General features: G+C 41.4%; 1 protein-coding gene across 1 annotated transcript in view; it reads right to left on the bottom strand.

Moving 5' to 3' along the window:
* Positions 1-10,031: 10,031 nt before the first annotated feature.
* Positions 10,032-15,218, bottom strand: part of glcci1a (glucocorticoid induced 1a) — an 11,934-nt gene continuing 6,747 nt past the window's right edge. Inside the window, 5 exon segments of the mRNA XM_085790247.1 lie at positions 10,032-10,987; positions 11,092-11,212; positions 13,914-14,124; positions 14,210-14,365; positions 14,472-14,619. Of these exon segments, the coding sequence (XP_085646373.1) occupies positions 10,672-10,987; positions 11,092-11,212; positions 13,914-14,124; positions 14,210-14,365; positions 14,472-14,619 (952 nt within the window). The 3' untranslated portion in view covers positions 10,032-10,671.

The raw sequence follows: 15,218 nt of genomic DNA, 5'->3' as shown, positions 1-15,218 counted from the left end.
CTAAGTGGAGCCTTCTTCCATTACTGAGTGTCTTTTCCTGGGGGGAAAAAACTGTTGGTCTGATTACTTTCAGTGAAATGCGTTTAGCAATCATAATCATGATTATTATTGTTGTTTTTGTTGTAATGTAACTGACAGTTAACAATTTTAACTTTGTCTTTACTTTGTCTTCCTCTTCATCTTTGTCTTCTTCCACTATCCGGGGTCGGGTCGCGGGGATAGCAGTCTGAGCAGGAATCCCCAGACTTCCCTCCCTGGACACTTCCTCCAGCTTTTCCGGGAGGACCCCAAGGCATTCCCATGTTTCCCATCACTTCTTACACTTCTCAAAATTGTCTGAAAACACTTCAAAACAATCCCTTCTACTTCAACATTAGTAACTAGTTTTAGAAAACTACCCGTACACAGAGAGAACAACCACAGTTCTCAAACAGGCCCACTGGACATGTGGCAATTGTCCCTCAAGCAAATCCACAAGACCACCACCATCTACTGACCAAAAGGTGTATTGCCTGAATAGAAACAGTAGGCTACGTGAGAATATTCCCAAAGTTTACAAATTAGTGGGGTGGGGGTCTGTTTCAATAAAATGTATCGTATTGCTTCTTTTTATCCCCAAAAAATTCTACACAAATGCTGATGCCATAATATATAAAACAGTAGGTTTACACTGGTTGGTTCTTGAGATTTGCCATGGGTTTATTGAGAGGGATAAAGTAGATCTGACCATGTGAACCACTGGGGTAATTAAAGTGTTAGCAAGGTTTGGAGCTCATTAGCATCACAGACTAAACTGGCAGCCCTGAGTGACTCATTTTACTGTACCAAAACTAACTAGGTTGAAAGGTTACAAACACTAAAACATATTTTCACATGCACACATGTAGATTTTAAAGATTGTATTCTCTTTGAACATAACAGGCCCCAGAGTTATTCAACCCATTCTGTGCATCAAAATATATACCAGAACAAGTCAGTGGCTTCTGGCTTGTTTCAGAGTCACGCTGAGGTTACTTTATTTCACTTAAGGCTCATCCTGTCTGAGTTTGTGTGAGCACTCTTATTAAATCGATGTACCATTGTAGCTCTCTCCATGACCTGCCAAGGATAAAAAATCTGTTTACTGTAAATTGCACCCCACTCCCTCTAAAATACCATCTGCTGCCCAAGCAGCACTCTGCTCACAGCCTCTAAAAATAGACCTGCTGATTGGCTCTTAATGAGGCAGGGGGTCCACATCAGCCTGAAACCCCTAAACACTGGTTCATGTCTGATTTGACTTCAGGCTCACACACAAATGATGTGGCTGCTTTTTTGTGCTCAGATAGACAGAGGTTTGAGCTGACAATTTAACTTTTATTCATATTCAACATTAAAATTGTTTTCATTATTGGTATTGATTTATTATCAATTGAGTTGTCAAGATGCCCAATTCTACTTAAGTCATTTACAGATTCATAAAATTTGTTTAAAAAAAGAAAAGAAGAAGTCATTAAAATACCAGTAAATCGCATAATCAAATTTTCCGAAACTGTCTCCAGGACTATGGGATTATGGGGATTATGGTATCCATATACATAGGTATGGATACCAGGAGAGGAGGCACTGGTCAGCAGAAATATTAAGTGGGTGGATTTTTTTTTTTTTTTTTTTTTGGAAATTGTAGGTGGGCAAGGGCTGTGTAAACATTAGTAACTGCCATTGATATAAATTAAATGCTTTTTTTCTCAATAGAATATGACTATTGGCAACAATTTCTGAGATACATGCGTTTTACATTTCTGCCTCATGGTGTTGCGTTTGAATTTTTGGTTTGAATCCTGGTTTTGGCCGTTTTCATGTTCTCCTCAAGCCTCTGGGCCTGGCTTCCTCTCACAGTCCAGACACAGGCAAATTACGTTGATTGCCTCAAAACTGCCAGTAGGTGTGAATGTGAATGGTTGTTTGTCTCTATGTTTCAACCCTGTGATGGGCTGAGAACTGTCCAGGTTGTAACTTCCTTCACCCAATGCCAGATGGATGGATGGATGGATGGATGGATGGATGGATGGATGGATGGATGGATGGATGGATGGATGGATGGATGGATGGACGGACGGACGGATGGACGGATGGATGGATGGATGGATGGATAGTGGTCTGCGTCTTTTTAGCAAGTGTAGATGAAAATGACCTCTGAAACGTTGAACTGAAAAAGAGAACTTTTCAAGCCCAGCAGATTAAAACAGCATGTGGGGAAAAGGATGGGAGCTCTATAATCAGCCTATATCTCCACCTCTGTACATATATTTTGGGGGTTTTTGCCTTTAATTTGATAGTATAGTTGAGAGAACCACCTTTACTCTCTGTTTTCCAGGAGAGGCCTATTGGCAGATTTAAATGTACATTTTTTTCTACTAACCTCCATTATCATACTTATCCTTGGCTGTAGGGTGCTTTGTAAGTTAATGCTCATCAGTGTGTAATATTAAACATTGGTCTACTGGTATATTTTCTAAAACTTACCTTCAGTCATTTAAAGCAGAAGTAAACGATCCGGTCGTTTTGGCTAAATTCTTGTCAGCCGATGGAGTTAGCAGTCCCCGCCCTCGTCATGGATCTATTGGTCCTCGTCCCTACGTCACCACATTCACGTGCATCCCTTGGCTGCACACACAGCCCTTCATGCCGTTCTCTCTCCTCATTGGGTAAAGCTTGTGGGATACAAGGAAGTATACAAGAAGTTTTCTCCTCGGCTTACAGCAGAGCAGAGTGACTGACAGACCCGTGTTTCGAACCAAACACTCTATATAAGTGATTGCTGTCTGAAGATATAACTATTTAAGACTTATATTAACACAAACATTCTGCTTACTTCTGCTTTAATGGACCTGATCTTTGTTTGCCTCAATTCCCTCTTAAAGTTTATTTGTGCACCACAGACTCAACACTGAAACATTATGGACAAATCATTGACAGACTGCAGACTGGTCACCCAGAGAAAGCGCTGCACTGTGCTGCCTCTGTTATAGGAAACAGGATATAAAGGAAATAGGATTAAAGAAAATACAGAGACAATTAATAAACAACTGGAGCTGGAGAAATGCAACACGGTGGTAAAGAGTGGGGTGAAGGAGCAGGGTGTTAGTACTTCAGGCTTGATGAGGCGAGCAGCAGCAGGTGTGTGGGTGATTTGGTGGACACAGGAAATGTAGGGCACCACGCCCTGATGAAGACATACACACATTAACAAAGAGAGAGACAAACACAGGCAAGCAACAAACACTCAAAAAAAAAAAACATCGGAAAGAGGAAGGCTGCCACATCCAAAGAACCTGAGCTGATACTGAGGAAAATCAATCATTTAAGCAGCGCAGAGCAGAGACAGATGCTGATGCTCAGCTTGCTGCCTGTTGGCAGTTCGTAGAGAAAGGTCATTCCAGCATTTTTACTGCAGTTATATCTCTCACCTCCAGCTCTGTGGAGGTCTGATAGCACCAAGGTGTGCTGTAATTTTTGCAGTTTTCTCATCTTTATCACACTGGCTTGTTTGACACTGTACATGCACATGCATGTGTCCTACACACACGTAGGGGTGTAATCTCATTTTGCATTGCAGCTTCATTTAAATGAACCTTTCTTTAGGTTGCCACCTTCACTCTCTCATTCAGACACACCCCTCCTCAGAGTGACCAGGGGCTAAAACCTACAATAGCCTTTACCGACATGGAATGTACCATCTGTATGCTGGAGAAGAACTGACTCAGTATCCATTGCAATGCTGTTCTGTACTATGGTGAATTATTGTTTTCAGTGGCATTATATTGATTAGTTGACAAGAGAAATCAGGAAAGCACAAGCTCTGATCTTCATCTCTGGATGCTTTATTGTCATTTCAAGGAAGGTGTGTGATGTATCAGACTTTGAGTTTTGTATTTTGTGATTTTGGTTGTGCCGTAGTTATCAGTGTAGCTACCAGGGAATGCTGGGATGTGTATCATTCATATCATTTTGCCACGAGCTAGGTGCCATGTGCAGTAAAGTGACGTGTTCTGTGAGTTGAAATTGAATTGCAAGAACTGAATTAGAATTGTGATAACTGAATGTGAAAGTGAGTTGAATTTTCAGTGAGGATCAAATTTTATAATCTTACATTTAGTTTCAAGTTAAGTGGAATTCAGTTCCAAACTAATAAATTCAATTTCAAATTATACTATTTGGATTCAAATTAACACAAATTCAAATAATGTGTTTCAAATTCAGTTTTATAATGCAGTTATTCAAGTTTAACAATTCAAATTCAAATATAAATGATTCAAATTCAGTTTCTAGTGGCACATATTTCTGCCCATACAGTATATCATGGACCACCACATCTGATGATGAGGAAAGTGAGAAAAGGGCTGATATTTAACAATATTCTAACCCTGAGAATGAAATAACCCCTCATCCATGTGTTATTACTCGGCAGGTGCTCAGAGTAGGAGACACAGGGCTTCAAAACAGTGAAGAAGCAGCAGCAGCACTTGAGCATTAGAATGTGCTGGAGCTCCATCAGCTGGCTGCAGGCCCCGGCTCACAGCGGGGAGCCTCAGCTGGACAGCTCCACACCACTGGAAGGCAAATCACATCACACCCACCGTCTGAACTGTGTATGATAAGGCTTCATTATCATAAGTTCATTTTCTCCTGTTGAAGCGGCTGCTAAAACAAAAGGCCAGTTGATTATTCTTCGTTGATCAGTCAAGGCGCCTGATTTGAAAAAGGTGTGTGTGTGTGTGTGTGTGTGTATATGGGTGGGGTGTGTGTGTGTGGGGGGGGTTTCTGTCCAGCCTCCACAATGGACCCACAAGATGGACACACAAAAGAGCTGGATGTGACAGTCTGTCCACTGTGCTGGCTGCATCTCCAGATGATGAGCTGGCCACTGGCTCCTCCATCTTAACAACAAAAGCGTCCATCAGCATTGCGCTTAATATCTGACAGACTTGACACTCAGTTCAAAGACCTGCTGTCACATTGGGGATAAACTGATTTTCAGAGGGGGAATCAAACTTTATTGTACATTCATGTCTCTCTGGTTTCGTTCCCATATGCAACCATGCTGAAGTCAGTTTATTTCCTGTTTTGTTTTGTTAGTTTTTTGGACAAATAGACATATTCTATGCTTTCTATGGTGAGGAATTAGCATGACAGGGGATCAGCTGTAGCATATGTATTTATAGGCAGCTAAAACCAACTGATGAACATAAGGTGGAGGATAGAGAATTGGGTTGTAGGCTAATGGGCAGTGGCAGGCCTGAAGTCAACAGGTGAGAGGATTTCAGACATCATTTCACCCTACTGACACCAAGGAGGAGATGCTGATTGTAAAATCACAAGATAGGCAGATCAACAGGTCAGCACCGAGTTGTTTTCCTACTTCTCCTCTGGATTAAATTAACTGGGTTTTTTTTTTCTCACAACAAACAAGGTATCATTTTACCTGAAAAAGGTTGTTTGACCATAAGGGTACCATACAGTAAATGCCTAAAAAGGTTTATATGTCCAGTAATTATAGCTAGTATACCAGCGTATATTATATCTTATCAATTGGACAAAGATTGATCCAGTGTCCAAAAGCACTGTAAGATTATTTTGTATTTTAAGCACTTCCTTGCCTTATCTCAGATGTAGTCTACTGTGCCAACTGTCAAGAAAATCACCAAACTGTTGTGAGGTTTGTGCAAACTACAGCAACAAATGCCACAAAAAAAGAAACCGCACATACAATCCAGACGGACAAAGTGTGCATAAAGCAGTGTCCTGATTGGCTGGATGATAGGGCTCTGGCTTGTGACAACTCTCACTTTACAGTACGACCTGCTCATTTCCAGGCTTGATTGGTTAGAGTGTGAATTCAGAGAAAGCGCAAGCAGGTTGACAGCATGGTGGACGTGGTTAATGTCTTCATGCAGCCACATGTGATGCGTGTGTGTTTCAGCAGTGGGAAGCTGATTTGTTATGTTCCTTTATCGCTTTGTCTTAGGGATTAGCATTGTGAATGCAGAAACAGCAGCAGAGCTAAGAAGGCTCCAATACAGGGGATTACAAGAGGCTTTATGCCCTGTAATTTGATTTTAAAAGAGTTTTACCTTTGTTCTGTCTGCCCAGTTTGGATGTGCTGGGAGGTTGAGATTAGCACATAAAACTGAGTTTGTGACAAAGCTGATTAGCAGTTGAAACAGGGCCAACAGGGCCTTCCTTCTGAGAGAATCTGCATTTTAACATCAAATCTTTACTTTCAAGCCAGGAAATGTTTCTATTGCCTGCTCTAATTTTTATTTCAAAATGTAAATGATTTAGTATTTTATATTTTAATGTCGAACAACAGTTCATCAGTTCCTACATTTTTACATTTGACACCATTTTGGTTCCACCATAAGGAAACCTAGCTTCAGTTTCAGTTTCAACTTTGGTTACATACTGCCATCTGCTGGATGAATATACTTCTACCTTTCAGAGTACGCAGTGTCCAAAGCCCTCAATGTATTGTGTCCACATGCTTTAAACAGATACATTCTTTATTTTCAAAATATCACTTTTCACAGAATAAAATACCTCAACTGCAGTACTTTTACAACTTTGCCCCTGCCCCTCCTCCCTCATGAAATACTGCATACTTAAGCATAAGTATGTTTTATGTTTCACTGTTTATTGTGCAGTGTTTTCTTGTGTTTCAGCTGATCAACTGAAATGAAGATAGAACCTGTGAGAATGAAGCTCATAAATGGTAAATGGGCTTACATTTATCTAGGCTTGAGCAAAGTAAAAGTAACGACTTGGTCGGAAATTTCACTTACATTTACATTGCAGGTCCCTCTATGAACCTATAGTGAATTATCTTTGCCATGTACCGTAACCATGTTATATAACTCAATAAAATACAATGATATTTAATTCAGACTGGTCGGTTCATTGTATGGACAGTGACCACAGTGGTCACAGATGCTTCCTCTACCGATGTACACACACTGAGTGGACAAAACAACCAATATTTTTTTATTGCCATGTGCATATGTGCATGAACTTTGACAATGCAAATTACACAAGGAGTATCATGTAGTGAACACTGACCTGCCAATGATGTACTCATTCTCAGTGCTGGTTTTGTATTGGTTGATGGCTTTAGCAAAGAAGTCTTTGCTGGTCCAGCCCCCCCAACTCAAAACCAAAGAATGTAAAATGAGATGATCAAGTTAAAGAATGGACCTCATCTGGGAGGACTACACCTTTTTTCTCCTATTATCGCACACATCTAGTTTACCAATGCTGTGTATATGTGGGGCACAGGGAAAGCTATACCTCTTGGTAAAGTGCTGAAATATCTTAAGAAACCACAACACTGCAGTGAGCCTCTTAAAAAGCCACAAATATGCAAAATGTGCATGAAACATCAATACAGGAATTATGCAAGCACACCAGATATCAAAATATATGTGGATTATGTTTTACTCTTGCAGATGAATGTGGTGAATCATTTACACTTGGGCATTGTGATACTCTGACAGCCTGACAGTGTTCTGCACAGTATATATGACATGTTGCTTGGTGGTGGGAACCAAACCTCTACATGTATTGAAGTTAGTCTCTTATGGCTAATCAGATCAATGAATCAGGAATGAATCATGAATGAATCATCATCTATTTGCGATGCTAAAATCTCATCGAAAGTAATCAATGGAAAGGAAACATTTTAATTGCTGTACCAGTCTAAATCTGGATATGAGCAGAATGCAGACTGAGGGTGAGACTAATACAACCATCCATCTTGTATTTGTAGACCTAATTTGTAACTTGTGCCACACAGTGCGGCTGCTTTCACTGTTGTCTGTGGCCAAGTGTGAAACTTGATTGATTTTTTCTACAATATAAACATGGGTAACACTTTACAATAAGGGTCCCTTAATTCACATTAGTTAGTACATTATTAAGCATTAATTAACTGTTTACAGATATATTAACAATCATTATTATGTATTTTTTAGGATTAGGAATTAATGTTTACTACTCAAAGTTAGTTAATACATTATTAAGTAATAATAACAGTTGAATAACATACATTATTATTAGCATTAATTAACACATTAGTTTATATATTAATGCTTAATAATGTACTAACTAACGTTAATTAAGGGACCCTTATTGTGTTAAGTGTTATCCAAACATGTTTCGACAGAGGATTATCAAAAAAAGAAAGCAGTCATCAAACACCAGATTTGTAATCTCCGCTTAATCTTTGCTCCAACATTAACCTGTACAGTATTAATTAATGTTTTTGTCACTTGGGGCAAAGTAACCTGAATACACAATATCTGACAGCTAACTACTTACACACCCAGCAGGTGTTAGCATTTATTCTAAGTAAAATAAATAATCTGTGTCCTTTATGCACACTGTTGTTTCCACCAACCCTGGAAAAAAAACAAACAAACACACAAGTCTCCTTAGGTGATACATGGTCAACCAGCCTCTCACCACCTGTCTGCCACACTTTCCAGTCAAAGTGGATTTATCAGAGCGTTTGATTGTAAAAGAAAATGTGTTAATGTGTGATAATTCTGTGGTTGTAAATTTGTGAATGTGTGATAATTCTCTGTGGTTGTGTCACTTTGAGTGAGTCTTACAATGTACAAAGATTTATAAAATACAGATTGGTGCGGCTTTATAACAGTACCAAGAAATGTAGGATAGCCAGCCCCTGTGGTTCCAAATCAAGACTCATGAATATTTTGGGTTAAGGTTGCGTGTGTGTTTGCTTATAGATGTCTATATCTGAGCCATTTATAATATCTTTTTTTTTGTATTCACAAATTTTAATATGGACCTCAGACACTGACATAAGGTGAGGTATGGTTAATGTGGTTCAATTCTTTTGTTTGTCCAACTCCACCCTTAAATCGCCACATGTATAGAACCAAATGCTTTGAATATATTGTCCTCTGATGATACTGCAGACTTGACCACCTGTCAGCAGTAGCCACACATCGTCATTAAACTTAAATATAAGACTATAAATGTATGACTTCCATGTCAGTGTTCAGTGACCTTCCATCAGCACATGCACAGTCACAGATGCCATCAGTCATAGTTAGTATGTGTGGTCGGTCCAAACAGTGTCCCACACCACCAGCTCTGTAACATCTGCAGCTCCTGTTCCAGGTCTAGTCTCAGACTGGGCTTCAAAGAAAAAAAAAAACATGCGAAAGTGATTGAGAACCGCTCTGCTCTGTCCAGCTGCAGATATCAGAATGACCATTCATTCCAAATTACCTGAGTATAGAATCTGATTGTGAAATACCTGAATCAAGGCCAAAACGGACAATGTGCAACCCATTTGTGGCCATTTTCTACTTTTCAGGCTTTGCCCAAATTATTTGCTCTTCTTATGTTTTTGCACAGGGGTTGATAATGTGACCTGGATTGAGTGAATAAACATAAAGGTAAAATTAGAGTAAAATTGTTTTCATGTTGTACAGTAGAAACACAGCAATACACAGTTCTGTACTTTTTTTCCTCCCAAGAAGCCACTGTGTGTGCAGAAAATTCTTATCATTAGATATTTTTCTGTAATTAATTAATCAAAATTAACACATTACACAAGTGCACACCTTTGTCTAACACATTAATTAATTACAGAGAAATAACATAACAAAATATAACCACAAAATTAATTGCACTCTATGAAGCTACACCTCCATGTTCTTGTTTCCTCTCTGTAAATACTCTCACTCAGGTCTATTATGACAATGCAATGAAATATTGATTTGCTTTTCAATAGAGTGGGGTCACTGACACACTCCTGCCACTACAGTCCCAAACATGGAGTCAGTAGCTCATCTTGTGTTTCCAACAGGACTGACTCATGCAGTCCATGTGGCTGACATATTAGGAAAAAAAAAGAAAAGGCAAATTCTGTATGTTATGTTCTTGGTGCAGGGAAAACTGTAGATTCAACCGATAACTTGAAACATGAAACACTGGTAAAGCAGGACGACAGCGTGAAGCAGAGATTGTGCAGGGACAGGTGCACCGACGGAACCTCAGTGCCACACACCTTCTGTTCACACCTGTACATTTATTATTTGGTGCACTATTTACCTATATTGATATGCAATTGATTTAGATTAATTAATCACAAAGCATGTAATTAATTAGCTTTATCGTCTTAATAACTTGATAGTTCTACCACGCACACACACACACGCACGCACACACACGCGCACACACGCACACACACAGGGAGAGAGCTTATTCATACTGTGATTGTTGAAACAGAAAACAACACATAACTTAATCTGAAATATACTACACGGTCAACCTCCCCCCCACCCCCAACCCACCATCCATTCAAGTGCTCCATTCCTTCCATTACTCCCTCAAACACCTGCATATTATGAAAACCTTCTTTATCAACAACAGCTCGGATATGATGCAGGACAGGATGTGGCAAAGTCTTTGTGGTGTGGTTAAGCGGGACATTGTTGCTACGTCATGCAGAGATAGAAGGGAATGGAAGGGGGGGGGGGTCGTCACGGAGAGTCGGAGACCCCCCCCCCTTTGCAGAGCAGAGGAAGGTGTTGGTGGGACAGTCAGTGGTGGTTGGTGGTTGATAGCATGGATCCCGAAGCCAGAGGCCAGCTCTGCTCAGGTCTAGCTGAGGGCCGGACTGTCTGTCTGGAGGTCTGCAGTCTCTGAGGGCAGGTCGGGCTCCTCCGGAGGCTCATCTGTACTGGTGCTCGTGGAGACCTGAGAGGGGGTGCAGTAGACCAGCGTGGCCCCCTGGGGCTCTGAACCCGTGCCAGCCTCTGCATTGTCCTCATCCTCTTCAGGCTCTGAGGATGGAATGAGGTGCAGTGGGCCAGGGAGTTTGACGGGGCAGAAAGCTGAACCTGTTGGAATGAAGTTGACTTTGTTCTTGTCCGGGCAGGAGAAGAGGGGAACCGAAGCTGATGTGGACTGCCTGGAGCTGCAGAGAAAACAGGTAATGCAAAAAAAGCAACAGGTTCAGGATCACACAGCGCTTAGGCAGCAGGGAGATATTTAAACACAACACATGTAACCAGCCTATACCTCATCTCCTCAAAAGCTTTAATCTTCTCACAGCCCTCTGGAGGCTCTCGCTTGAACATGTAGCTGTTGTTGGGTTTGGGGGAGGAGGCGAACTTGGGCAGTGGTGAGCTGCTTCCACTGTCTGTGGACAGAGAGACACAGAGTTGACTTAGGTGACTTAGGCGTTAACGACAGCAGTATTTGTCTAAGTGTTTCTGGAGCATGTCTGATTTTGATCTACTCCATTTAGCAAAGAAGGATTTCAGAAAGTTATCTAGACCCTGGACAGGAGGTACCAGCTGCCCCCATGAGCCAGTTGCCCTCAAGTCACTATCCCTGAGTTTTACAGCAAAGGCAAGGCAATTTGTAAAGCCCATTTTTACAAATGGTTTGTCTCAAAGTGGTTTACATGACATCATAACAACATCCCTCACATCCACTGAGGAAAAGCTCCTGGGAAAACCCTTTTAACAGGGAAAAATTGGATAAACCTCAGGGTGAGCAACAAAGGAGGGATCCCGCACCCAGGACAGGCAGACACTTTAGAAAGGTGGTTTCTGATGTTTTTTTTTTTTTGGGGGGGGGTTTAGTTGGATACTTTCCTGTTGCTTTATATTGTCCTGTTACAGCTTGTTTTGTTTTTTTAGTGTTTTGGTGTGTTTTGTGTTTGTTTCTGTTTTCTGTTTTTTCCTCCCTTATTTTTGTGATGTTGATGGGTTGTATGTTACTGCCACCTGATTATTTGTGTCATTTTTTCTTAAAATGAAAAAAATATAATGAAAAGAAAGAAAGAAAGAAAGAAAGAAAGAAAGAAAGAAAGAAAGAAAGAAAAAGGTCCCCACTAGGAGGGTGGTGGGGTAAAAAAAACAAAAAACAACAACTATGGTAGGTTAGATAGAGAGACAGACAAGACAGACATTTCCACAACAATGAAATGGAGGTGCATCCTTTGCAGTGCAGAGAAATAAAGGCAGATATTAAGACCCTGAAACAAAGCTACAATACCTAGATAAGTAGCAATAACAACAAAACATAATTGAAATAAAAATGAATTCACTCATTTTGGCATTCACAACATTGCACATCTGAAAAACAAACTGAAAAAAGAAAACAGCCTTATTGCATCACATTATTCAGTGCAATTGTTGCTTTTTGAATAAAAAACTGTCCTTGTTTTTATTGTCCTGTATCTTCTGTCTGAGGGCAAAAACTGAAACAGAGTTCTTCTGGGGTAGGGAGAGGGCAGCTGATGATTTTCTGGGTGGTGGTGTTAACCCTCTGGATCATTACAGTGAGTTGAGACACGCAGGTGAGATGAGAAACCTACAGTAGGAGGGTTTATTAGGTCAGGGCAGTGGCGGCTGGTCAATAGAGGGCGCTCGGGCGCTAATGACAATGCAGCAGGTCACATCTCACATCAGCAAGGTCGGACTAAACTTAATCACATGTTATGCTCCACTGAACTCACTCATAAACCAACGCAGCACTGTTCATATCACTAGAAGCACCACACATGGCGACTTATCAGTCCCACTCAAGAAAAGTACATTTGGCCAGTTATCATTCTCTGTTAAAGCAATACATAATTGGAACTCACTTCCCACCCAGATCAAAGATACACATACTCCACTTTTACAGCCAAGTTAAAAACATGGCTTGCCGACAACTACACCTGCACACACTAACATATGGCTGTGTGTTATTTGCGTCATAATCATGGATGCTGCCTGTCTACAGTACATGATGTCTGTCTGCACTCCTGCATGTGATTGTATGTGCTGATGTGTGATTATATTTTATGTGCTGCTTTTGTATGTTCTGATTATATGTGTTGTCTCTGCATGATTGTATTGATGTTTCACTGTCTATCTTGTCTCCTAGCTGTCCTAACACTCTCTTTTTAATCAGTGTGCTGTATTGTTTTTGTTTTTTAGGGAGCCTATTGTCATCTGGCCAGGGACTACAGCAGGATACTAGCCATGTTGGCTAAAGCTGCCCTTTTTACTGTTATTGATATAGTTGATTAATTGGGATTGTCTTTGACATAATAAACTAAACTAAAGTAAACTAAAATCCTTTGTGTATAGTGTTCCTGTCACAGTTCCTGTCACACTTTGTTTATAGTTAACATTAATCACCGCTGTAGGTTACATCATACACATGCCTTTTAATAACCATATTTTTGTATTAAAGGTATAATATGTAGGAATTACCCCCATCTAGCGGTGCGGTTCCATATCAGAATTCTTGATGTTGCATTCACGTGAAATCGGGCAGACGTCAGACAGACAACAGACGCTGCATGTAACAGGATAAACAAGTGTCTATGTAAACAAGTGGTCCACCAGCACGAGGCAAAATACAGGCGTGACAATATGTTGTCATGGTGATGTCGTATTGTTTACCTTACCCACAGTTTACCGTCTTTCTCTCGTCTAGTAAAATGACATCCGGTTGGTTTGCCGACAGCCGTCTGCCTGACTGCACCTGAATGCAACATCAGTGCCTTCGTCCTTCCTCACACTACACCATGGTGACAGTTTTAACAGGCGCTACCTGGAAAACTTTCTCCCCGAGCCGACAGCTCCGGTGAGTTTCCGTGGTTACCTACGGTCACACTGCCACTCAACGTAAAAAATGGCGATGCAACATGGCAGCCTCGGTTCGGTGCGTAACGACTTGTAACAACTCATTCTAAGGTACCAGAAAGCTTTCATTTGTATGCGGGTGTGATTCGACTTCAGTGAAATATGTATTTATGAAAACAATATTTGATTTTTGCTAACCCTAGCCAAATAAGTTACATACTGGGGCTTTAAGGATCAGCGGATACCCTGCTTTACCTTTATCACGGTCATACAGTAGATCTTCTGTGGAGTAGGGACTGCCATCATGTGATCCTGGTGGACAAGCTGGTGAGGGGCAAGGTGACAGACTGGAGCAGCTGCTGGACCGGCCAGGGGCTGAGGGTGTCTGGGTGTCCATGCTGCGGGTGCTGCTGCTGCGCTGTTGGGGAGGGAAGGGTGCTCGCCGCCCATCAGGAACTTCCAGGGACTGTGTCAGAAAAAGGAGACAGAGATGAATACTGTTTAGAAGCAGTCCAGGAGATAGACTGAGATGTGGGTCGACAGAACCTTACCTTCAGCTCCTCCTTCTCTCCGTTGTCTTTGATGAAGACCTTCTCCAGCTCATGGTTGATGCCCTCCATGCTACTGGGCACCCGCGAGATAGAGGGTTTTGGCACCGTAATGTTGGACAGCGGCATTTGTGCCGACTTCGACATGGAAAAGGGTTGCTGCGTAAACATACAAGTACACACACACACACACGGTAAGTATGGAATATACTCATGGGACTGAATAAATCATTAATCTGAGCCTGGTCTGATCCTCCGCACCTACCTTAATGTTGCTGGCTGTGGAGATGTGGTTAGTGGTGCTGGTGAGGGAGGCGTGGGTGATGGTATAGTACTGGAGGGAAGACACTCAGTCTTCGGTGTGGTGGCCTCCTGATTCAGTGTTGGAGCTGCTGCTGATGCTGTGCAATGTGCTAGAGGAGCAGACAGAAAACATGACACAGGGAAGTGGATCAGGGGCCTCATTTATAAAACTGTGCGTCGGATCCAAAAGCCACAGTTTGCGTGCGCCAAAAAATATTCAGATTTACGAAACCCTGCGTATGCACACTTGTAAGCAAACTTTCCCTTATATAAATCACAGAGTTCCTACAAGTGTGTGCAGATGAATCGGCTTCACGTCCCGCCCTGTACACACCCTTTGTTAACCATAGATGGTCAATGCAAATCAGTTCATGAATATGATCTGCATATTAATGAGCCTGGACCAATACAAACGGGAAGAAAAGAGCCACTCCGAGCCATATATACTGACTTTGTATCTATGCTCCGAGCGAGGTGAAATTCACTGGAATCGCTTGACATATGCCTTTCCTCCCACAATCCCATGTACAAGTTTGCATAGTTGGGGGCAAAAGGGGACCCCATGCTGGTGCCTTGAGAATGCAAAAAATGTTTTTTATCAAACGACTGTCACTCTAACGACTGTCAGACTCGTTGGCACATGGAGCACAAAGGATTAGTGACATCATCAGTCTTGTGAACGCCCTCACAGAGGTTTAATACCTGGATC

This window comes from Trachurus japonicus, chromosome 11 (assembly GCF_045865225.1).
Source record: "Trachurus japonicus isolate A0001 chromosome 11, Traja_1.0".
Taxonomy (NCBI): domain Eukaryota; kingdom Metazoa; phylum Chordata; class Actinopteri; order Carangiformes; family Carangidae; genus Trachurus; species Trachurus japonicus.
This window is presented reverse-complemented; position numbering and strand designations above follow the sequence as displayed.